Genomic DNA, 26229 nt, shown 5'->3' with positions numbered 1-26229 from the left:
CCAGGAAAATCTGAGGTTCATTATTTATTGGAGGGAGGGACAGAGCAGCTTGCCCTCATTCGTGCCTGTAATTTATTTTTCACTGCAGTCCCTCTATTATTTCTTTCAGATCACCAGGGACTGCTCCTTAGGCAACTCCCAGGGCTGGCCACCACAAATGGCACCGCAGGACAAGGGCAAATAGCTCCCAGAGGGATACACCAATCAATGGGGAAAGGATCAGGAAGTCGGGGGGGGGGGGAGCGGGAGAGGAGTGGTGTTGAGCAGTGCCAAGTGCTCCCCCACCACCCTTCCTGTTTCCTACTGGTTTGAAATTAATGCTTTGTAACCTTGTTTGGTAATCCCAGGAGGAGCAATCCCCTTCGGAGGCTCTCTGAACTAATGTTTATCCATTAACTGCTCTTATCTCTGCAACCCTTTCATTGTATTTTTCATAGCACAGCAGCATCCTGTGGATTTTTCCAACCATTTCTCCAGCAGTGCTGACAGCAGCCTGGCAAATGCTTGGCCTGTGGTGGGGGCACAGCTTGCAGGATGAAGCTGGGAGGCCAAGCGCTTCGGCACCACCATTTGCAGTGCCCGTGGGATCACTCCACACTCTTGTTCCTTCAGTCTGCAAGGAAACTGTACAAGTCCAGCTGGTGACAAGACTGCTGGAGGGCTGTTCCCCCACCTTGATTCTGGCAACAGATGAGAGGTGAGGCTCTGTAAGCTGGGTCATGTAACCAGAGTGGTGGTAGCAATACCTTTTTGCTTTATTGCTGAGAAAGAGCTCAAGAGCTACATTGGTTGGTTGCTTTGAATATAACACGGCCTGAATTCTGTAGACACCAAAGGCACCACTCCTAAGAACTGCTGCTCCAGCTGCTCCCCCAGCCCCCTCGGACTCTAGTGGAGGTCAGACTCCAATCAGGAGTCCCAGTGAGTTTGAGGAACAGCTCTGGTACTTCATGATTAGGTTGTGTGCCGGGTGGCGCGAGCTCAAAGTAAATGAAAGGGAGCAGGTAGTTTTACCTACTGAATTCTAATTCCTTTCCCCCACTGCCAATTCGCTCCAGCCCCACGTCCTGTATTCCTCCCACGAATCTGAGATTTTTTAAGGCATTCAGCACAGCCTCCTACAGGTCTCATTGTTGAAGAGTGATAAATGAACATGTCCCCTATTGTGGCAGGACAGATGAAAGAGGCCTAGAATTGGGCAATGAGGGTGATTGGAGGTTTAGCCTGAAAAGGCTATGGCACTTGTTTACAGGGTACCACTCTCAAGGCATAAAGAACGCTCAGAGAGGGGGAAGACGTTTCCCAGGCTGAAATAATCAAAAGAAGACTACGTAGGAGCACAGAATTTCTGTTTTCAGTTTATTTTCAGATTTTTACTGTACAAAATATGCAAAGTGTAAAATGGTTTCATGTTTCAGTTCAAAAACAAAACCATCCAGCTATAACTTAAGAGAACCCAGCTTGGAACAGAACAATTCACTCTGCTAGACACACAGTGCATGAACATCACAGACACCAGGAGTTTGCTACTCAAGTTCACAACTGGGACGAGGGGGGGGAAAAAACAAAAACAGATTTCAGAATTTATTTCAGACCACGTAACACTGCAGTTAAAGCCACGTGTGCAGCAAGAGGCTGGTTAGTGTCTATTCATTAGAAAACCTCAGCAGAACCCACCTTACTATATGCAGTTTATGTAGAAAAAAAGTACCAGGCTGTACATTACACAGTGATCAGAAGAGTTGTGTGGGAGCCAGGAGATCCTGGCCCCCAGTACAGAATAACATCGTATTCGTTACAAGATATAGGCACAGAGGAGTGTAAGAATCCTTCACAGACAGATCTCCGTGCAGGCAGCGAACCACAGCAAAACGAGTGTGTGTCCGTCCGTCCGTCCGTCCCCAGTGAATTAGTTAGTGCTGGTGAAAGGCGCCAGAGCAACAGTCCTAGAGAATTCAGTCCTCTCTATGCCCAGGACAGGCACGGGTGGCAGAGGCACAACGCTTCCCCTACACACTGCCCTGCCACGTGGGGTGAAAATTCGGTCTCTATTAACGGGCCCCTTTCTCGGAGAGGCCATACTTGTGGCAGTCATGGTGCTGTGGAGACCTGGCCCAAGAGGAACCAAACAGATCAACACTGAAGTCGCACAGGTTACTGAACACCTGTCAGACGGTCACTTGTGGTCATCATCTTTAATGGAGTCAGAGCCAGCCAACAGGAGGCGAAAGGATCTGTGTATCCATCCCATTGCCCATCTGCAGCCACACAGCCCCCTTACAGAAGTAATTTTATGACTCGATCCCAAGAGTGCTTCGTTCTCCATACAGTCCTAATGGGCATTACTGAACAACCACCCCTGGCTTTTCAGGCATTAGACAGGAATAATACACACCTACAAGGGGACAGCACGTACAAATACAAGCTGAACATGAAAACAGACATCTGCACACACATCTCCTATTCATCTAAATGTCTATTGGATGGCAGACTGAAAACTTAAGGACATTTTGAAGATAAAGTCTGGAGCCAGAACACAGTTCTCTCCAAAGACCCAAAGGCAATTTATATTTTTTAAGAGGGGAGGCCAGATTTGCAGGCTTTTTTAATGGGATAGTTATGTTAGCTTAATCGACTTGAATAAGTCTTCCTACGAAGCGGGGCAAACAAGTTTGTGATCTTTCAGGCTTCTTTATCGTTACTGTTTAAATATGTTTATGCCAACAAGACTTTAAAGCAGTGCATGGGGCTAAATGGAATTGCCAGTTTTTAAGAAACTGGTAGTGGTGTGATTTTATAGGATTTTTGGTGGAGTCCATGGCAACAGGGGTGGGTGCGTGGGGGAAATGGAAGTGTTTCCTGCAGCTGGGAGGCAAGATTGGGGTGAGGATGGGATCCACCCAAGAGCCATGCCTTATCATGAGCTCCAGCCTGTGCTCCTGATGACATCCATCTTGCCTGTTACTAGTTCCTCACCAGGCTCTTGGCCTGAGAAACACAACAGGGAGATGGGAGTGGAGGTTGGAGCAACAGAGGAGGAAGTGGGTGTTTTTGGCAAATGGGTCATCAGAGGCAGCCAGCCCAGCAGAGGGCGGGGGGAGAGGGAAGAGGATAGGAGTAGCCATGGGCAGAGGTGCTGAAAGCTGGTTTATATTTATCACCACTGGCCCCATCCAAAGACACTTATGTTATCCCTCTGCTATGCAGGAATGGGGGCCGCTGTCAAGGCCTATGCTAGATCAGACCCAGTTGCAAGAGTTGTGTCATGCCACCTTTTCTCTCTGCTTGCTGCCTCTGTTCTCAAGCACCCCTGCCCCCAAGGGCAGTGAGATGACCAGCAGCCACCTATTCTTCCACTACCACCCTCTTCCGCTATTGATAGAGTGCACTTGGTGGAGGCAGAAAGTCACCGTAGCCCCCTGGCAGCAAGGGTTGGTTGGGGACCAAATCCGCTCCCCTCCGCCCCACAGGGTGGGAGCGCTACCACCAATCACCTTGCTCTAGGTCCATTCCAATTCCATTCCTTCCTCACCCTGCAGAGCAGAGGGGCAGCATGCTGAACCCGCATGCCATGGGGAGAAAACAGCAGCACCTCAGCTGTGTTTCTGGTGGACTGCTCAGTTCATACACGGCCTTTCCCTATGCTACGGCCCCCTAGTTATGGGACTGGCAAGAAGCAGGAGACAAGCATCTGCCCTTTCGTTCCGACAAGGGGCCAGGGACCCTACCATTTTCACTATCCATCCACTCCACCCTACAAACACCACATACCACTTTACTACAGAAAAGCCACCTCAACAATCTCCATGGATCTCAAACTGATCACAGCAGCTTTGCTTGCATCTACTTGGGAGGTTCTGCTCGACCCCTCCAGGCTTTAGGATTTGCACCATGCTGCTGACTGAGAGCAAAGACGTGAAATAGTGTCTTTGGCAGTCCAAGCTACATAGTGGGGAGATGGGGAAATAGCAGGGAGCAAGGAGATCACTCGTCCCTGAGCAACCAGGAGACCTAGCTCCCTAGGGAAAGGCTCAGCCTTACATGGTCTTCACCTGACATTGTTCAATAGGAATTTCCTCGGTCACTTAGCTTATGGTCAAAGGCTTAAACACTTTAAAGTAGGTTTCCATTCATTTAAGAACTTTCCAATGAGAGAGAGGAGAAAAGGGGAGGGCGGTCGGAGTGAAACAGCCCCCTTCAGAGCAAACCCTGCAAGCCATGCTTCCCATGGACATGAGCGTAAAGCAAGGACTGTGGGATTGGGTTGGAAATGCTGACACTACCTTGCTGTCTCCGACACCTGATTCTCATCCACTAACAGACTATAAATGGCAAGTGAAACAGGCCGGTCTAGTTTCACTGTTCAAATCTTTATTAGAAGACAGTTTGCGCTTCGATAGACAATCTCAAGTCACTTCACAAAGGTTAAGTTTAGCCTCACAACATCCCTGTGAGGTAGATATCATCATGGTCCCCCCTTTTGCAAATGGAGAGATGAAGGCCCAGAGAAGTGAAGTAACTTGCCTAAGGTCTCACAGTGATTCCTGTGGCAAAGCAGGGACTAGAACCCAGGAGTCCTGGCGCCCAGTCCCCCACTCCAACCACTTCCCTCTCCTTCCAAGCTCAGCGAAGTGCAGAAAGGTAAATGGCAAAGAATAAATGACCTTTTCTCTCTCATTGGGGTTGAGACCTCTCAAGCATTAGCAGTAACAAAATTAAGGGCATTCCATTTAAAGGAGGTTTACGCTAACAGCGCCCCTTTCAGTGACAGACAGAAATGGTGGCACTTTGAACCGCAGCAGGTAGGTTATGTAGCAGCTGTGAATACACTCGGCTTCTATTTGGTTTTGTGTTAAATCCTTACACACATTTAAAAACAGAAAGACACGTTTCCTGAGCAAAGCGACTGTCAAACAACTTCCAGTTCTGAGGTGGTACGGCAGGAATCATGAAAGGAGGAAATTCATACTGGGTGCTTTTGTTCTAAATTCACACGTCTGAGCCAACTAAGCCAGGGTTGGGGCCCTAAATTCAGACAGCCAGTTCAGCCCTGATCACAGCTTTATCCAATTACCCCCACAGTCCCTGCCCCACAGAGTCTCCTCTCCAGTTGCACTTGTTATCCAAAGGTTAAAGAAACTCACTTTTTATGATGCATCATGCACAATATGTGACTTTCATTTAAAAAAAATGGTACAAAACCAACAGCGTTTTCAAAATGAATATACAGCAAAAGGCCACAACTGTTAAAAACCAACAAAAACTGCCAGAAAGCCTGACTGAAAGAACTGGGTGTGCTTTAGGGCAGGGGATATCTATAAACATTGCATGTGGCAATGAGAAGAGATCCTCCCATAGACCCATTCCACACCCTGCAACCACCAGTGCAATTTGGCTTCTTTGTAATCGTTACTGGTACATAAATACAAAGGGGGTAGGGTCCTTATAAATACCATAGGAGATACCTAGGACCAGCAGGAAGGGCCTGGCAGACCACAGATAGGCCATGACTTGAAAATCACCACTTTAGGCCCTGGTTCACCAAGTTGCTTGAACACGTGACTGGTCCCATACACTTCAATGGGACTTGCTTAAGTACCTTGCCTTAGTGTGTTAAACATCTGTCTGTAACAAAGACAGGCAAGCAAAACAAAGACTTTCACATTGTAAGAGACTTCCCCCCAGACTTTCCTGTTCATCAAAATAAAGTTAGACATAGGCCCAAGCCAGGAAATCCCACTCCAGATCCTGTACTGAACCTTTCCAGAGTCTGGAGGTCGTCTGGAACTGGGGTTTTGGTTTAGCTCATGACAGAAGTAGGAGCTGGCTCTGGAGTGGAGACCTGGACCCAAACATTCCTTGAATTCAGAGTGCAGGGAGAGTGTTCAGATCAAGAGGTTCTGTTTCGGCCCAGCTTTAAAACAATCCTGTTTAAAAACCTTGAGAACAGAGCTGTACTGACAGAAAAAAAGGCTTAAAAAGTAAGTTCTCTGGAGAGCTAAGCTTCCCTCACCCAGGAACAGACAAATTCCAGGCTAGTTTGGTGACGAATACCTAAGAGAACAGTAACATGGGGTAAACGGTCAAGGACTTTTTTTTTTAAAAAGCAGTTGCAACATTCAGACGCAGTTTGGTCTCTCTTAGCTACAGCGGGGTGGGGGTGGGGGTGGGTGAATATACTGTAGTGCATTTATATATATGGTCTTAAAGAACCATGGCACTCAACCACATGTGTCAGCCAAGGTCTGCCCTTCCCCTGCTCACACTCTCTCTGGGCCCTGTGAGGGACAGGGGTTAAGCATTCCCCCTTCCTTCAAGATGCTCTTGAAGCCCTTCTAGAATACATACTACATTCCTGCGCAGGCTCCCTTTGTTTGGGACCAGGCCGTCAGGGTTAGGTAAACGCCACACACCTCCGAGGAGAACGTTTACTCAGCCAGGCTGTAACTGTGCAAATATATCGCGAAAGGGGGGTGGGGAGGACGTGATAACACGACTGACCCCAGAGGAGCCGTTGCTAGAGAAACACATTCAGAAAGCTGCAAGGGGGACAGAGGAGAGGGAGCATGGGACGTTCAAATTAGTGGGGCAGGGATTAGAGATCAAGGGGCCGAGGGGGAGAGTTGCATCATGCACCAATCCCCTGACATCTCATTAAGACATCTGGTAATAATTCAAACAGCTGCAAAATGAGTAGTGATTGTACAATGATCAGCAATACAATCAACTGAAGAGACTGAAGGAAACAGATGGCAAAACCCATCCCTGCTACCCCCTGGTTCACAGGGGTCCAGTGCTATTGGAGAAGAGCATCCCTGGAGGGGGAAGGGCTCTTCAACCACTAGACAGCCTGGTTTACAAACAACTATCAATTCTCTCCCCACCCACCACACTCTCCTTCCTGAGAGGAGGGGAACTGTAAATTCTCCCTCATACGCAGACTTTTATACATGAGAAAAAGCTGCTTCCCAATAGAAATCTACACGCACAGGACGCAGAGACAGGTCAGGCCTGAGTAAGGGAGATGTATGCACAGTATTGATCACTGCAAGGCAGGGCTCCAAAGGAAATATAAAGGCCGTTTGTTTGTTTGTTCACAGTGTCTACAATAAGCCTGGAAAACAAGGAGGACCATTCTGTCTTAAAGGCTGAGCTAACTCAACCAAGTTGCCTTGTGAGCTTTTAAGATATTACTTTCTAGATAGATATCCCAACCCATTACCCCCGGCCCTTCTTCCAAATAAAGTGCAGATGGTCAAATATTACTGGTCTTTGTCATCTGCCAGTTTCAGTCAGAATTGGGGACACAAAACCCAAAAGCACAAGAAGAGAACACTGCCCTGCACCCTAAACCGAAGTCTCAGACTGCAAGCGAAGGACAAATTTGTGAGATTTGGGATCTATGAACTCTTCCGAGAGTTTGATGAAGGGGATTTTCTTCACATTAATTACAAGGCTGAAGTCCAAGCACTTGAGAACAAAAACAACACCATCCCTTAATCCACGTGTGACTGCTTCTTCACTGACGAGCGTCCACTGCTTGGAGAACCAGCGATCCCTGTCATATTGGAGGGTTGGGCCTGGATTGATGTAACGCTCCAGGAATGCCTAGACAGAGAGAGAGAGACAGAGACAGAGATAGAGACAGAGACACACAGAAAAAGAATGAATTAGTGCCAGGGGAACTCCACCTCCCATGACTCAGGTCTGCCTTGATACTTTCTTTCAATCTCATGATTTAGCCCTGTGGACAGAGGTATTCCCTGTAGCAAATTGTTTCAGCTAGCACACTTGGTAAACCTTCCTCTCCCCTGCCATTTCCTTCCCCCAGGATCTGAACAAGTAGGTGACAGCTAGAGATCTGCTTTATCTCATCCCAGTCAGTTCACAAAATTATGGCTCCAATTCCAGTTTCAAAATTGCCTTTTAAATATAAATTTAGCACTGGGGAAAGGTCCGACAGCGCTGGAGAGCTGAGGCCTCTCTCTCCAGAAAGACGCAGCCTGGGCAAAGCACAACTTCCCCTCCGCCATGTATACAACCCACTGCCAAAAAAGCCCCATCCTTGACCTGGAGAAATCCCCTGTCCTGGTGGGAGGAGATTTCAGTCTCCGTGACCCACTCAGTCCTTGGCAGGAAAGTACTTTAACTCAGACACCTGGAAGAACAAGCATCACTTCAAGCAGTTTACTTGATATTGTTGTATTTTAAAGTTCCCACTGCAAACTCAGGGGGTAAGTTCAGCTGTCAACACACATCATGCCAAGAGCCCGCTGGGATTCAAACACGGGTATAAGGTCATAACAGACGCTGTGTGAACGCCAGCCTAAACGCCCGTCCTGCCCACAGTGTCCCTGCTACTATCACATATGGCTACTAATACGGGGTAAGATAGTAAGTGCTTTTGCATTTCTGCAGCAGCCTTTATCCCAAAGAGGACTATATGTAAAGCACCAAGCCTCACTTCACCCAGCACTCAAATGCAGCCCCCTCTGGAAAGGACTGTGGCAGCCATTTAACAGTTGCACAGCAACTTAGGGCAGGAAGTGAAGCATAATTATGCTGCTGCATCTGCAAGGAAAAGTAGGGAGGCAGAATGCAGTCATACGAACTGGGGGTTTGGCCAGGACATGAACACTAACACTCCTATTCATGCACACACACACACACAAACGTGCCACGGGGTCTTTAGCGGCCACAGCTCCTTGGGTAGAAATCCAATCCAAAGAATAGCACCCCCAACACTGCGCCTCTGAGGTCAGTGCTGGCAGCGGGAAAATTGCTCCTTCCTGAATCACCCACTCCACCCCTTCCACCACCTTAAGGCACAGAGCTAGAGAGCTCCCTACTGAATTGCTAACCCCACTTCCTGTAGCAATCTGTGCTTTCCTTGGAGGTCTCCAAACCAAGGATCAGCCAGGCCTGACCCCACTCGGCTTGTTAGAATTGCGGTGATCATAGCTCATTGATGCTCACAGCTTAAAAAGGCAGACAGGAGAAGGGGCAGTGGGGTCTGAGTTCACTCCAAGACCTAAAGCCAAGTTACAAGCAAAGGACTGAAATGTACCAACTGTATCATCAATAGCAGCCCTCGAGTCTCATTACTCTCTGCCTGACGCCCACTTTCCCTAACATACACACTTCCTGCAGCTCTCTGGCTCTCCGCTGAAGGCAGCGTTACCTTGGGCGTCATGTTGTTGGTGATGCAGAAGGCCAGGTGCTGCAGGATGCTCTCCATACTGTGGTAGTGCTGCTGCCGGGTGGTGCGAAGGTATTTCTGCAGAGCCCTCGCCATGGATGGGAAAATTGTCTGGGCTGCCTCACGGGGATCCATCACTTCACCTGGAGCTTTCTGCTGTTCCTCCGCCTGGAGACGTTTAATGTGAGTGAAAGCCTCTTCCACTGCAACCACAAGCCTAGAGGGAAAAAAAAAAAAAAAAAAGACACAAGGAAGCCAGATTCACCACCCGGGAGGACGGAAGGTTATGTGGTTAGGGCACAGATTGCTCGGGAGTCAGGAGATCTGGACTCTGTTCCTGGCTCTGCTGCTGGCCCAGCGTGACACGTCAGGCAAGTCACTTAACCCCTTCCGCAAAGGGGGAGATGGAGGCATGGAGAGGTGAATGGGAGTTTGCTTTTTCTCGCTCAGAAAATCACCCAGCACATCAGTGACAAAGCCAGGATTAAAACCCAAGAGTTCCTGGCCCCAGTCTTGTGTTCAGGTCACTAGACAGTCCTGCCTCCATTTGTAACTTTGGCCCACAGCTGCTCTCATATTGAGTACAGCGGTACGAGAGTAGTGGAACCAGCATGCATTACTCCAATTTTGATCTGGGGGAAGGTGCTTGGCCCAAGATAGAGCGCTGCATACACTGGGACCCACAGTCTCCACACACCTCTCCCTGTTCATGACCTGCACTCTATTCCATTTTATACAAACCGGGTTGCAGTCCTCAGGCTCCTGGCAAGTTGCCCAAGTGGCCCTGCATCCGGCAAGGGTTGGGTTGTTCCCTGCCCTAGCTCAGGGCACTTGCAGCCAAGAACGCATCCTATGCAAACTATCCCTGTTTCAGCACAGCTGTGCAAACAAACTCAGACCCCCCTGGAGCAAAGCAACACAGATGCCAGAGGATGTTCAAAAGCTACCCTACCCGTGTTGAACGAGTAAAAGAGAATAGTGCAGTTAAAGGAAAGCTGTTGGATTGTAAAATACTCATGTTTCACATTGGATTAAATGAATGGAATTAAGTCACTAATAACGACTTTTCTACAATGCCCTGCATATAAAACCTTTAGATATTAATGCAAGGAGAAGCTGCACTGTCAGCCTGATCACGCGTAGGAAGACAGAAATATCACAGACGAGCCAGACACACAGGAAGCTTCAGTCAGACACATGTAGGAAACATCAGGAGGTCCTCAGAGCTCTTTTTAGTTAGGTTTTGATGGTTTTAGAAAGATTCCCCATGTATACGCCAGCAGGCAGCATCTCCCGCTAAATGATGGTTTGTCTTTAAGCCAGCAGCTGCTCCAGCTGAGCTCAGTGAGTATGTGAAAAGAACCAAAGTTGCTAGATTACACAGAAGGAAGCCTGTGGAAGCCCAGAGACACATGCTTCCCTTTTTGCCGAGAGACTGGAGAAAGCCTGACCAGCAGCAAGGGGTCAGGCTGAGCCAGCATGGAGACAGACCTCCTATCAGCACTTTACTGCTGACTCTAAACTCTCAGTTAGGGCAACTCGTTTAGTCTCTCTGGTTACACTGCGACTCAGCTCAGGGACGTCAGCCTGCTGCAGGTGACCTGCCTCAGACAATAGCTCAGAGGTGCTACCTACCCAGGTTAGTTTCAGTTGGGTGTTAATTCTGAAGGTGAACAACACCCTGCAATCAACATGCTGAACTGGTAATGCACAGACCACCATTCCAGCAGAAACATCCAGCTAGTCATGTCCCTGCCTCTACCAGACCTGTTCAGATGGACAGCAAGACTGAGTTTAAGCTGAAGTGTTGCATTGCCATATCAAATGCTGCATTCACCGGCTTCCGAAGGAGGGAGAATTCCTCCCTGTAGAGACCAGGTGGCACTGACAGCGCTATGGATTCAGCCCTTGGATTACTTGGGGAAATAATGGGATTTCATGCACTGAGCTGTTATGGATTTCGCAGGCACTGGACCCTTCCCTAATCCCTAACATTCTGTTAGCTGATCTGGAACATTTACACATGTTCTTTGCGTATGCATTTCTCTAAGCACTTCCTGTCACAAGCCATTGGCGCCCCTGGGTGTCTGTTTTCTCCTATACCTATTTAATATAAAGGACTTTATACCAAACACTCAGTCCCGTCAACAAAAACCTCTCAATCCGATTCCCCTCTTTTATGGGCCCACCCAGCTGTTCAGATACAGTTAGAGAATCCAGCAGGCCAGCAAACTGACTGCAGCAGGAAACAATCGCTACAACGTGAAGGAGACAGCATTACCTTGCTCGACGTTTTTTAACTCTGCGATCATGGTCTGCTTCTTCATAGTAAAGCTCATTGTGACTGGAGTCTCTGCGCCGGGCAGCAGCAGCAATCATGGCCCGGGACTGGCCAGCAGCATTGTTACCTGGGCCTTCAAGGGGAAACAGAAGTCAGAGGAAGACTTTACTGTTGCAGAATGGGAGCTGAAAAGGCTCAAAATCCAAGAGTGCCTGTCACAGGCAATTTGTGGGCCAAGTTGGGCTGTTCCTGCCCAATGCTCTGGGGGGGGGGGGGGGGGAAGGGGGTGAAAAACCCTCCCTGCAGATACTCTCCCTGGGAAGCGTGCATATGGAGGGAATATTTCCTGTCCACTCCAAGTGCTGCAGTCAGTGGAGATGGGAGAGAGAATTCAGAGGGGATGAAGTAGCCGAACAGTTACAGTGACTGACTACACAAACTAGGAAACAGAGTGCTAAGGATGTTACTTACCATCCGCTATATACATTTTCAGTTTGGCCACAAGGGCAGCTGGAACACATCACATTTCAGCAACAAGACAATGAGAGAGCACAAGAGGAGTTGGGAGGGGGAGAAAGACAGACAGAAAAGAAGAACATCAAGAGACATGGACACAACAGCCACACACAGGAAAACACTGGGATGTCTGGGCAGTGGCATCATCTTCAGAAAAAAGACAGACACTTTCAAAAATGTAGTTACTGTCAGAGAAGTGACTCTGCAGAATGTAACTCTGGGCTCCATACTGGTTCTCTGTGGGGCTGAAAGTTACATCTGTCTCAAGAGTTTTTATGCCTATTAGCAGAGCCCACTTAGCTCTAGGAAAAGGAGCTGGAGTCTGCTCTACATCGCACATCAGTATCAAGTAAGTATTTATCACTTGATTACTAGTGATGCTTTAAAATGCAGGAATGGCCCAGCTAGGTTCTGTGATCCCACATGCAGCCTGCAGCGCTATGAGTTAGGGAAAAGTGTTGTCATTTGATGAACAAAGCACATCAGACCTGGAGTCAGAGAAAGAGACATATAAAACCACCCCCAAAATGTATACATTTTTAAAAGCCACTTTTCTGACTGTAACTATGCTTTAAGAGTGGTAGCCGTGTTGTTCTTTATGCTGATTCAGACTGAGGAGTACTTGTGGCACCTTAAAAACTAAAAAATTTATTTGAGCATAAGCTTTTGTGGGCTAAAACCCACTTCATCGGATGCATGCAGTATACTGTATTTTCCACTGCATGCATCCGATGAAGTGGGTTTTAGCCCACGAAAGCTTATGCTCAAATAAATTTGTTAGTCTCTAAGGGGCCACAAGTACTCCTGTTCTTTATGCTTTAAGAGCCAGTCTATGCCATTAAACTGGCAGTCTTTAAGCATTATCAATTCTGTAGGGTAGACAGTCCCAAGAATGCTCTGCTCACACAATAAAGGCTGCTTTTTTCTTTAAAAAAGGAAGGTTTTTTTTAAGTTCCAAGACATAAGTTTGATGTTTAATGATGGATAGTCTAGGAATTCAAACAAACAGCTTCTCAAGATTAAACACTTTAGATTTCATTTGACAGCCGCGATGTGTAGTGGTACGGCTTAGGAGAGGCGCAGTTCCAGTTTGGTTTAGAGTTATTAATTGTCTGATTCATCATGCATGGTGATGAAAATACAGCCTTTGGGCTAGCTCCCATTTTGCCAGCACAATAGGGACTTAAGCAAGACGGACACCCCCCCCCCCCAGCTGCTGTAACACCAAACTCAAAGGCTGCCAACAAATTAGAAGTCTCAACAGCATTACTGTCCTCTCACGCGGAGAGCATGCGAGACAGATTGTTCCTCTGCTAAGAGGGTCCTGGCTAGAGCTACACAGTCCACTTAGTAAATCCACAGGAATTCTTCTAAAGGATATGCTTCTATGCCACTGAGTTCAGTGTGCATTAAAAAAACCCTGCTGCGTAGCAAGAGAAGCTATCCAATACCTCTGCAAACTCTGGGATTGCACAGTATATTGCAACGGCTAAAGCCCTGCTGTATTCATTACGGCAATAAAGCCAAGAAGTACTGAGAGACCAAGGAATTGACAACGATTGTAAGATCCTGTGTTAGAAGCCACTAGTGCCACAAATAAATGCTTTATGCTCCTGGAAAGTTGGGAGTTCCTCCTATCCAATGTCATGAAGCACTTGTTTCTAGCCCTGCCAGACTGAAAGATTTTGGAACTGAAAAAGCATCCCATCCAGATCCCTAGCTTGCTTTTGTCTACTTGAGTTCGGATTTTAAATTATGCTAGCTCACAGACTGCTAGTGTTAGAAAAAAAATCACGGATTTTTCCTCTGAAAGTTTGGAGTCCCAGCTTTCCAGTGGTATACATCATTAGCCTCTTCCTGCACCAGTTGTGCCATGCCACCTTCTACAGTTATGCTGCAACTGCACTAGAAGAGAGGCAAGATGGTAACTGGAAAACATGACATTAATTAAGGCTAATACCTTACAACCTGAAAAGGCTGGGAATACTTTCGCGGAATCAAATTTGGAAATACTTGTCCAGAAGGTAAGTTCCCCCCTGACACTAGCCCATGACCAGAATGAAAGAGAAAGTTTCCACCTGGTCAAAATGGTTTATTTTTTCTCCAAGACACCCCCCCCCCCCACATACACACAAACATAGCCCATTTCTACAACAGAATATGCTAGCTTACATCCCTTGTTACTGATGTTACTTACTATTTCACACCACTCTGCACTTCCTGCACTAGCCAGGACCAGAAGTGCTACAAAACAAAGCTGCCCCCTCCGGGTTTCTGGGCCCACCATCAGCAGTAGGTCTCACTAGAGGAGGCTGCTCTGGCAACATTTCCAGGTCCAATTTTTGCTGTCTCTAAAGGTTCAGAGGAGGTTTGGAGAAGCATCCACACAACCTCTGAACCCTTTGGGAGCACCGAACAATGCAAAGCAAGATATAAGCCATGTGCGAAAGACGGCAGAAGAAGTCTTAGATTCATCTCCCGCATTCCTGCTGTGCGTGGAAAACAGTCGCTCTCTGCAAAGTCAAATCCCCTCTGAACACATCCTGCTGCAAAGCCTTTCAGTGCTAATCCACACATGTATAATGCAGCCCTGATTTTTCCAACGCCTGTGAAATTAAAGGTGGCCGTGTTTCCTGGGACAGCCTCTCTCCTTTGTATTTTAGCTTCAGCCCTGTGGAGTTTAAAAGCTTCCCCATAGAACTGAAGCTACCCGATTACTGGAACACCTGATTTTATCAAGGCTGTGTGTGTCCTGACACAACCTCTGCTCCTTTAAACCTGGCTTATTTAGATTTAATCAGCAAAGAATGGAGTCAAGTTTAGTTTAAATCAGGTTCAGAGGGGTCACAAAGGGCCTCACAATGGTTTAACTACATCTTTTGAAGAAACACCCCTTTAAATTGGTACAACTTGTGAAGACAAGCCCTAAGCTCACAAAGGCTTGCAGGACACTAAGCCCGTCCTTATATTTACCTATAAAGTGCCATACCCATCTAGGCTTTGTGTTGAGTAGGAAGTACAATCAAATTAAAATTGGGCTTAGCTAATACATACTAGCTAAACCTGACCTAAACTTGGCCACTTTTCCTAGTCAAGACAAAGTTCTATTGTGCTTTGTAAGCCTGAAGTGATCTGGGAGCAATGTACTCAGAAGTGGTAGGAAGATTTCTGACAAGAATTTTGGATGGTGAGAAGGTAGGGCATGTGCCTGGAACAAAGGATAACAAGTCCTGCTCGTCTCCACCCCACACATCAATTCTCAGCAACTATTCCACCTCACCTACCATCCACATTGTAGACTTTCAGGCCAGCCATGTGTTTGGCTGCACGAGACTTGGAGGCCATTAACAAGCTCGGGTTATAGATGGTGAAATCTCTGTAGTAGTTTTCCAGAACCACCAATGCAGCTCGCTGGATGCTAGAAATAAAATGCAACAAAACATTTTAAAACTGACAACTTAACATTATATAGAGAAACACAGATAACCCCATTAATGGGAAAGTGGTTGTTAGCGTCATGGCTCTGCGTACTATGCAATTCTGCAACTGACAAATCTGTCAGACTCCACGACTTGCGGAATTGGGTTCCAGGATCTTCTAGCTTTCATTTTTTGAGTGAAGCGTTTGCCTTTACAGTTGCTAAGAAAAGCTTCTTAAATGTAAACAGGGTGTAAACTGACATAGTATCCTCTTCAAATCTGTAGACAGCCTGGAAAACAATAGCTCATCTCATCTTGGCTTTGATGCAGTACTAGCTCATATTAGCCAGCCAGTCAGCCTCAGGTTGAGGCACTGGTTCGGTACTGATTGAGGCTTTCCCCTCCAAATCTTCTATACTACTTCTTGCAGCACCTAGTGGTTCTTGAGATGTGTCTCACCCAAATACTGACATGGCACAGTCTTTACAACTTGTGAGATCAGATAAGATCACAGCCTGGAGGTAGTATGGCTGCATTATAGCAACATTCACAATTTCTGATTACATCCCACACTAGGGCTGGGACGTAAAACAGTGTCACCTCCTCCCTTGGAGTTGGCTTCTATTCCTAATATAACAGCCAACACAAGCAAAGCAAACACAAAAAAGTGCTCAGCTGCAAGGTTTCCTTTCCTCATAATCAGCTTGTCAAGCAAAATATAAAGATAGGCATTGTTTAAAGACATTACAAGCTGAAGTGTTTCAAAATGAGCCATGGCCCAGGGCTAAATCAGGCACGGTGCAGGGAGATGCTCCACAGATTAGGGCTTGTCTACACTGCAAAGTTGTCGACAAAACTTGTGTCTTTCACGGATACTTAAAGCCCCCCCGCGAAAGACAAAAGTTTTGCCGACGCAAGCGGTAGTGTGAACGCAGCTTTGCCGGTAGGAGCACTCTCCTGCCGACAAAGCTAACGCCGCTCAAGGGGCTGGAAGTATTTTGTTGGCAAAAGTGCCGACAAAATACCGACAGAGCGTTTACACATGCTGACTTTTAGTGACAAGGCTGTGACTGCACAGTGTAGACAAGCCCTTAGCTCCCATCACACAGCTCTGCCAATGTACCGTTGTCCTCAGCATCCCCCTCAACAGACCATCAGTAGAGATTTCTTCATGTCACTACCCGGGGAACCAGCCAAGAACACCATGATGGTTTCACTTTTAACTCACAAGGAGTTGAACTCAACAGTGAGCACTTTAGCTCCTAGAACCAACCTAACCTGTTTTAATTAAATTACATTTGTCATTAACAAGCAAACTCCCCCATGAAAACAACAGCAGATGATTCTCACACGTGTTATAAGGTGGTGGTTGTAGGACACGTATGCATAGGAAGGACAGCATTGCAGGAAAGGTTCGAATCAAGAAATGGCATTTGGAGTCTATTCTCAGCTCTGCCACTGACTCACTGTATGAATTTGGACAAGTTACTTTGCTTGTGTGTCTAATGTTGATAAAAGCCTTCAAACCATGCTACTCTGAGCCCACATAATACATAAATAGCCTTCCAAAAAAATGTCAAAATCCAGATACCTGTTCAACTACCTAGGGTGAGCAGAGCAAGCTGTTCCTCTTTCATTGGGCACCTTCCTCATTAAGTTTCACTGCACAGCTAAGTTGCTTTCCTTAGCTGTGTACATTAAAAGCTCAGGTTTAGATTTTCAAAAGTGAACAGTGATTTTAGACTTGATTCTTGAGGCTCCAACTTGAGACACCTGAAAGGTGTTTGATTTTCAGAAGGCAAGTGCTTGCCACTTTCTGAATGGTCCCCTTAAAAGCATCTCAATCTTTGAGATATTTCTCCCCCAAGCTCCACTCCACCATTCACTGTTGAAAATTTAAGTCTTGGTGAGAAAGTTGCATAAAATGAACCACGCACACAGAACACAGTTCTCAACGGTTCACCCAATGACAAATCAAAACCAAATTTTCACCTGAAGTTTCAACGGTGTCTCTCCTCCACAAGGGTGATTTCCCTGCCAAATTTCTGTTGGTCAACCCCAGTCATTCTAACTGGGGGGCTGTTAAATAAGTGCCTATTGTCCCCCCCATCATACTTACACATGACAACTTTTTTTGCTCAAGCTTCCCAAAGTTTCACCCACATGCCTGGAAAGGCGAAGGGTTTGGAAAGCAACGAGCTCCTGAGAACAAAGTTAGAACACAGACCGTCATGCTCCTGCTCTGCTTGTGGACAGTTTCGGCTGCATAAGACTACATGAAAATGGGCGGAGCATCTCCAGGGAGGTGGTGTGTTGAGTGACTCACCCCTCAGTGAGCAGGGGCAATATAGCTGCGAGAAAGAATTTTGTTAACTTTAATGTAACAATTTTCCTGCAATCTAGAAAGAACATTAAAATGTAGACATCCCCTATACCCCAATGACCCCCCCGCAAAAGAAAGAAAGAATTTAACTTGCAAAAAAATGTCACTACCACATAGACACTCTAAGACATCCCCTTCAGTGGGGTCTGTTCAACTACAGGTCCCTCCCCACTCCAGAGCTGCTACAGAGTATGTTAGTAAAGTTTGTTTCCTAAATCCTCCTGTCAGCCCAACTCTGGCTCACATACAGTCACGTGGGCATGAAATTAGGAAACAGCTAGAATTTCACTTGCAGGGCTTTGTGTTTGGTTTAAAGCTAAATTCTCTTGAATTTTTTTAAGACACCGATGGTACAGATAAGAAAATTAGAAGGGTCACAATAATTAGAAGAGTGAGCAAATGGTTGAATCAGAGCCTCCAGGCTGTATTGCTCAACCTCTCTACCCACTTCAAGGGGAAGCTCCGCCCTCAACTGTGCAGTAGGAAAACTATTTCTGCTCTGCCTTACGAGCTATAAAGCAACAAGAATCCCCCACCCCCAAATACACACCCAGCCCTTCCCACAGCGGTGAGAAAAAGGCACAGAGAAGGAATGCATAGTGGCCAGATGTAATTGGGGGAAAGTGCAGGGACTAGTGTAGCCTTGAGTAGATGGAAAGCCTTAGAGCAGTGGTTCTCAACCAGGGGTCCGGGGGCCACCAAGCGTAGCCATCTTTAGATTTGCTGGGGCCCATGGCAGAAAACTGAAGCCCCACTGCATGGGGCTAAAGCCCAGGGCCCTGAGCCCCGCCACCCAGGGCTGAAGCCTGAGCAACTTAGCTTCGCGGTGCCCCATGTGGCATGGGGCCTGGGCAGTTGCCCTGCTTGCTACCCCCTAACGCTGGCCCTGGCTTCTATATGCAGACAAACAGTTGTTGTGGCAGAGATGGGCTATGGAGTTTTTATAGTATGTGTGTGTGTGTGGGGGGGGGATTTAAGAGCGAAAAAGGTTGAGAACCCCTGCCTTAGAGGGAGGGATTAAGATGGGTAAGTGAATTGACTAGAGTAGAATGCTAAATACACACACAAAATTCAGCTCTGATTTTATATTCTCTGAGACTTTCTGCTGCAGGCAGGTTACGTTGCTTCTTTAGTAATGCACAGAGAAGTAAAGTGGCTGCTGCAGAAAGCCTGCTCCTCTCCTCCCACACACCCTGGACTCCAGATCGAATGGAAACTGGCTAAGGTCCCAGGCCAACGTTCTGAGACTTTCCTGGCAGAGCATCTCTACAAGGAGTTCAGCCCTATGTTAGCTGGTAACACTTCACCCAGCACCCCTGCAAGTTATTCCTTCCATTTACAATTAAAATAAGGGGATGGGCTGGGAAGATTTCCGTGCACTGTACTGAAATGACCCATTCAGATGCCTGCAACTGGAAGTCTCACCTGTATCCTACATATGACAGCATCCAGTAGAATAGGCTACGAGATAAAGCATGCTCTAGCATAATGCTAACCTACAACAGCGTAAAGCAAACTTCATCAAGAATTTCAGTGTTTTACAACATGAGGTCAGCCTCAAATCACTGTTGGAGCAAGGCAGAAAACACTTGCCCTTTGTCTAGGCTGCAGAAATCAGGATATTCCTAATGTAGATAAGTTCCTGGATATTGTGATGTGAAATCAGTAAGAAGGTCATGTCAAAGCATGCTGCGACTAGGGGAAGCCAATAAGCAGATATAACTTCAGTAATATGTTGCATCTGAGGATTGCAAAGCCCTTTACAAAACAGTAATGAATTAAATGTTATAATGCCCCTGAGTAGAAGGGATTTGTTTTTTCTTTGTGCGAAACACTTCCCCCTCCTGCCATAGGTAACTCAGGAACAGCCGCACTTGGAAACTTGGTGCTAAATGTGATTTCAGTTTTAGGAGATCACGAAACGCTTTGCAACTTGCAGGCCAAAATGGCATTAACCTTGGCTTCAGTGATGGACTTAATCACGCTGTGACTGAAGTCTCTTTTCAAGGAGAAGATTCTTCTTGGAAGCTTTGCAGAAGACCAGAAATGCTAGGATGAAGCTTAGAGCAGAGAAAGGCAATCCCAGCAGTTATGTCCGAATCAAATCCGCAACAAGTAACAGTGCACAGACATGCACAGCTAGACTTTTAACCACTGGAGTCCCTGTCTTCCCAGGTATGTTACTGGGCAACCCTTCCAGCACCCAGGTAAGGTTGAGCAGAGGTTTCTGAAGAGGTGGCTCTAAACAAAGTATCTAAAATCCACAGGAGCACTCAGATGGGCCTGACAACTCCTGTGCCAGTTGATAGACCTGGGTTGTGTTAGTGGTGCAAAATGGGGTCTGTTTGGTCAAAGTGTTCCTGAGAGAAGTTTCTCCCCCAAATGACCTACTTTTAAATTTTCTAGTGCTCTAGAAACTGGCACAATGCACTGAAACTGAGGTGGGTAGCTGAGAGGACACACGCTCCATGCTCAGTCACGATACTGAGACCAGGCAGAAGCAGAAACTGAGCTCTGGATCCTCAAGGAAGAGCTCAGTGAGACACCCTCACGCAGCTGATGGCTTAGGGAGAGTGGCACCAAAATGCAGTCCCAATGACCATGAGTTCGAGTCCCCTTCTAGGCAGATTCCTGTGATTAGTTTTGTGCACATGGGCTCTGTACCAAGCCTCTGTACCAAGGCCATATCCACAGAGATGTCAAATCACTGGGCTGCCCTGAGCTCATCTAGTGTAGGTGATCAACAGCAAGTCTAAAACATATGGATCCGCTGGGTACACGTAGGGGTAAGCCAGTTCAGGACTACTCTCATCCCCTGGCACTGCCTCCCGCTGGTAGCTGAGGGGCTGTGAGAAATGCCCAGGAAACTTTCCCCATCTTCCCAAAACTGTCCCTCAACTTTGACCCCCTCGTTACTCCCACTTTCTCAAAAACCAAGGGAAATTCACACACAAAACCCCCTTGCAAGCACGGAGGCCAAAGCCACTCAGCACTGCCCTGTGCTTGCCATGTCCTGCAAGGATATTACAGTGTAGTTCCCAAAACGTAAGTGTTGCAAAACCTGGAAACCCAGGATGAAGAGGATACTTCCCACACAAACTGGAATCTGCCCCTGTAGGGATGGCAGTATGGAACAGGAACATCACAGGACTTTACCCCTCTCTCAATAAATGTGCTGTGTTCCCTGTGCCTACCACAACTCCAAGTCAGCATCATTCATATGTACCCGCACTGTGCTCTGGGCAGCACCACTGATCCAGGAAGTACTTGCTCCTGGTTGGAAGAAGAGGTTAAGGGAGGGGAAGGTTATTGTGCTCTTCCGTTGACCCAGGTGGCTGTCAGGGCGCAGGGTTAAGGTGGTGTCAAACTGGAGGCAGTGGGAGCAGCGTTTCGGTTTTATATCTGAGCACACACACGTAAAACGACTTAAGAAACACGTTCAACTATTGCGTCAGAACAAGATCGTCAGAGTAGTGCAACCGCAACAATATTCCGCTTTAGTTTACTTGGGCTGTGGTCTCATTCTCTCAAACGAGAGGAAAACCACATTTTCTTGTCAGACCACCACCTCTGAAGCCTACAGGCAACTAAGAATAAGTGCGCAGAATTCCTCACCCCGCAAGCCTGCCCAGGAAATGCACTGGGATGGCCAGAATTTATTTTAAATACATGACTAAGGAGCAGGACCCCAGGCAATTGTTGGACATTCTTCTCAGCTAGGGAGGGGATCCACACGGCCAATCCTTGGATTTACCGTGTCCCGGGTGGGAAGGAGTCCCCAGCCTGCTCCCCTGCTGACTGTATGGCAGCAACAGAACAGTTCTTGTAAACACTTCATCCTTGGCTCTATTAATTGAATGCGTGCTAATGGTTCAGTTGAAGGAACACGTACTTCATACAAGTATGAGGGATTTGTTGGACTGGCTCCAGGAATCGCTTCCTATGTCAGCTTCTTCCCTCCCTTTAAAGGCAGACAGTTTAGGAAATTAAGTGCAAGACACCTATATTAATGCAACGCTAGCTGGATTTTTTTTAAAAAAACAACACACTGCAACATTAGTCAGGAAATGCATTAGTTAAGTTTCCAGCAGCAGGGTTTTTTCTCAGCTGCTTTGAACACCCCAAATATTTTTTGGCATACATCACACCGAACATCAAGTTACATATTTAACAAGATAAAAACCTCATACAAAATACTGTGTGCAAAACATCCCTGGTAACAGTTCAGTAGGGATTTTGTACAACCTCAATTAAAATTTTCAGGAAACAGACTTTTTTCATCCGATACTTTTTTTAAAAAAGTCTTTATAAGTCTACCACAAATGCGGTTAGCTTATTTAAAAATAAATAAATAAAATTTAGTCCACATTGGAGATAAAAACAGCATGAAAAATTACATTTTAAAAAGGAAGCTTCATTGCAGCACGACATCAGCAAACCTTTTTTTTAAAAAAAAAATAAAGCACTACTTCAAATGAAGTGTCCAGAACAAGCTATTTTTAAAAAGTAACTGTACAAATATTCCCAGGCCAATGTTCAAGTCCACAGTTTAATCCAGAACGCTTTCACAGCAGTTCTATAAATCCTGTAACACTCTATATTACCGACACACAGTGGTTGAAACTTTTATTCTGAGAAACTGACCAGGCCAGGAGCTTGGTGACGTTTATGGTCTTTAGAGCATTTGTACTGGACTGCCCACTAAGCAATTCTGCAACAGGCAGTTTTAGTAGTGGAGACTTCAATTGACAGAGTTCAAGATTAATGTTTTCCTGCCATTTGTAAGATGGAGTACAAGCTACTTTCAGATGGTAAGAGGCATTGGTTTTAGCTCTAGAAGTTTGAGAACGCAACTAGTACAATAAGTCATGGCAAAATTCAAAGATACTGTTGGTGTGTGTGAAGGGGGATACGATTTAAAAGGTCCAATAAGACGCTGGCTTGTCAGGGACAGAAAATGACCAGTAAGATGTGTCACACTTCACTAGTCCCTCCACAACCAAATAGCCAAACATTTTACTCCCCAGTATAAGAAAGTACCTATACGTGGAGAAGATATGAGGGCAAAGTGTTCTCTAATCTAGCAGACAAAGACATAGCAAGATCCAATGGCTGGAAGCTGAAGTCAGATACATTTAGACTAGAAGTAAGGTGCACATTTAAACAGTGAGGATAATTAATAGTGGAACATACCAAGGGATGTGGTAGATTCTCCATTACTTTCAGTGTAAGTCAAGATTCGATGTCCAACAGATATGCTCAGCCAAAAGTTATGGGCTTGATGCAAGAGTTAATGGGTGAAGTTCTATGGATTTATGTCATGCAGGAGGTCAGACTATGATCATAAAGGTCTCTTCCAGCCTTAAAAGTCTATTAATTCTCTGCTGCACTGAGGAACAAGAAGGAGAAGCAGGCAGAAAATAGGGTGACAAGGAAGGAAAGAAGGGAAGCCAGTCCCTGCAGGAGAGAGGAAGAGATGAAGGTATCAAGGACTGGAGCTTAGGGGGAAAAATAAGGATGTACAGGGGACAGAGAGAGAACACATAAGAGATTCATACCTACACGGGGGGGGGGGGGGGGAAGGAAATAAAGATTTATGTGATCAGGGATTCCATAGTCAGCAGCATCAACAAGCTTGTCACCACCACAACACATCCAGAGAACACAAGAGCGTGCGGTCTGTGAGGAGCAAGGCTATGAGATGTGGACATGAGGCTGAAAAGGATCCCGAGGAGAACTGTGCTGCAGGTCGGAACGAATATCCATTCTAGAGAGAATCTAGCAGTGTCAAAGAGTGACTTCACTATGCTGGGTAAGACACTTAAAGTGGAAGCTTGGGTGATTTTCAGCAGAATACTTCTGGTCCCCAGAGAAGAAGGGACAAGTTAATGAACAGGTGATTCAAGGATTGGTGCTACGAGGAAGGCTTTGGGATGATCGACCACTGGGAGACATTCACAGAAAGACGACATTCCTCTATTGATGGACTTCACTTGAGTACCTGGAGTATTAACCTTCTGGGATCAAAGCTGGCATGATTGATAAGAAGGGTTTTAAAACTAGGAGACTAGGGGAGAAAGTTGGGAGAGACCTTGAGAAATCTCCACATTTGGCTTCAATACACAGAGCAGTAAAATCAGCTAAATGAAGATATACTAAGGGATAAAGGAACATCAGAAGGTGAGAGTATGGACAGCAAGGTGAAAGTACTGATTTGAGTAGCAGTTAGGTAGATGTTACAATTAGTAAAGGACTATACCTAATCCAGGTGAAAAACTGGATGAGATCTGAGCAAAACGACTGAAGAGCTCATATATGAATGCAAGGAGTCGGGCAACAAAATGGAAGAACTTGAACTACTGATGCAGGAGGTCAAACCAGATATTATAAGAATGACAGAAACATGGTGGAATAGCACTTATGAATGGACTAGAGCAGGGGTGGGCAAACTTTTTGGCCCAAGGACCACATGTGGGTGGGGAAATTGCATGAAGGGCCATAAATGTAGGGCTGGGGCAAGGGGTTGGGGTGCAGGAAGGATGAGGGGGCTCAGGGCAGGGGGTTGGGGTGCAAGAGGGGTTTGGGGTGCGGCTCCGGCCTGGCGCTGCTTACCTTGAGTGGCTCCAGGGTGGCAGCAGCGTGCAGCAGGGCTAAGACAGGCTCCCTGCCTGCCCTGGCCCCATGCCGCTCCCGGAAGTGGCCAGCACCATGTCTCTGCAGCCCCTGGGAGTTGGGGGGCAGAGGGCTTCGCGCCTGCGGGTACCTCCCCCAAAGCTCCCATTGGCCATGGTTCCCCAGTGCAGGTTTGCCCACCCCTGGCCTAGAGGTATTGAAGGGTAAGAGCTGTTTAGGAGAAGGAGGAAAAAAGGCCACGGTGGTAGGGTAGTACTGTGCACCAAAGAAGCGGTAAATTGTAAAGAGACAAGAAGCGACAGTATGAACAAAACAACCTGTTTGGATCAAAATCACTTTGGGGAAGGATTGTAAGAAAGGCTGTATTAGGCAAGCGTTTGGGTCTCCTCCAGACCTCCAACAGTCAGACTCAGATATGGACAGAGATCTCTTCAAGAACATTAGAGAGCGAGAACTACCTTTGGGAACCGTGTCCTGACGGGAGACTTACTTTCCAGATAGAGATTGGAGAATAAATGCTACTAATACAGATGGGGTCTAGTTTTTCCTGGATATGATAGATATGTTTTCTTCATCAGACCATCACCAAACCAACAAGAGATGATACAATTTTAGACTTTTTGATAAGTACTGAGGACATCATAGAAGAGCTGGCCCTAGGAAATAACCTTGGATTGAGTGATCAAGAGCTGCTTTAGTTTAAATTAAATGGAACAACTATGATTTTAAGGGAAGTTAAAGTTAACCAGTCTGAAGAGCTCAAAGACTTAAATGTGGGGGAAACTTAGCTTTTGTATCGCTGATTTGAAGAAATTCCATCTGCCATTTGCATCCCAAGCAAGGGGCAAAACTTGCAGGAAAAGGCTCCAGGCCCAGCTGGATTAATAGCCTCCTCAAAAAGGTTAGTAGGTATAAGCATAGAGCCTATAGGGAATGGGAAAAGGGACTGATCTGCAAAGAAAGCTACATCATGGAGGTTAGAAAATGGAGGAATAAAGTGAGAATTGCCAAAAGTCCAGTTGAATTAGCTCTTGCCAAGGAAATTAAAATATGCAAGAGGGGGGTTTTCAGTTATATAAATAAAAAGAATAAAGGAGGAGGAGATTAGGCTGCTATAGAGTGTGGATGGGAAGGAGTTTAAAGATAAACTAGGTATGCCCAAAAACTAAAAGAATACTTTGCCTCTGTTTTCAATAAGGGTGATAATATGGAACATGGCCATGAAAGACAGGATGGCTGATGGAAGTGAGTGTATAGAAATGGAAGGTACCACATCAGAGGTGGAAGGAAAAAAACTTAAAAAGAGTTTAAGGTGCTCAAATCATGGGAACCTGATAATTTCCATCCCAGAATATTGAAAGAACTGTCACATGAGATTGCTCGTCCAGAACAAGGATTATAATAAGTAACTATTTGGGGGTAGTACCATATGTCTGGAGAATAGCTAATGTCATACCTATATTTAAGAAAGGGAAAACAAAAACAAAACAAAAACAGATCTGGGCAATTAGACCTGTTAGTCTGACCTCAGTAGTACGCAAGACTTAAAAACAAATTGTGAAGGAAAGAATCATTAAGTTCCTGGAGGTAAAGGGAATGTAATGCAACATAGGTTTACTAAAGGTAGAACATGCCAGACTAATTTGATTTCCTCTTTTGAGAAAAATATGTTTTTTTTTTAAATAAGGGAAATGCAGCAAATTTAATATAGCTGGACTTCAAGTAAAGCATTTGACACAGTATCACATGGGAAATTGTTTAATTAGAGAAGACGGGGATTAGTATGAGACTTGTAAGA

At 46.2% G+C, this 26229-nt stretch overlaps 1 protein-coding gene across 3 annotated transcripts in view; it reads right to left on the bottom strand.

The window, feature by feature from the left end:
- Positions 1-1383: 1383 nt before the first annotated feature.
- Positions 1384-26229, bottom strand: part of VANGL1 (VANGL planar cell polarity protein 1) — a 55540-nt gene continuing 30694 nt past the window's right edge. For all 3 annotated transcript variants that reach the window (XM_074974399.1, XM_074974410.1, XM_074974419.1), the window contains 4 exons: positions 15281-15414; positions 11481-11613; positions 9182-9416; positions 1384-7608 (listed from right to left, as the gene is read on the bottom strand). In XM_074974399.1, the coding sequence (XP_074830500.1) occupies positions 7348-7608; positions 9182-9416; positions 11481-11613; positions 15281-15414 (763 nt within the window). In that variant the 3' untranslated portion in view covers positions 1384-7347. The remainder of the gene's footprint in view (positions 7609-9181; positions 9417-11480; positions 11614-15280; positions 15415-26229) is intronic.

Source organism: Natator depressus, chromosome 1, assembly GCF_965152275.1.
Source record: "Natator depressus isolate rNatDep1 chromosome 1, rNatDep2.hap1, whole genome shotgun sequence".
Taxonomy (NCBI): domain Eukaryota; kingdom Metazoa; phylum Chordata; order Testudines; family Cheloniidae; genus Natator; species Natator depressus.
The sequence above is the reverse complement of the archived record's forward strand: the minus strand, read 5'-3'. Positions and strand labels throughout refer to the sequence as shown.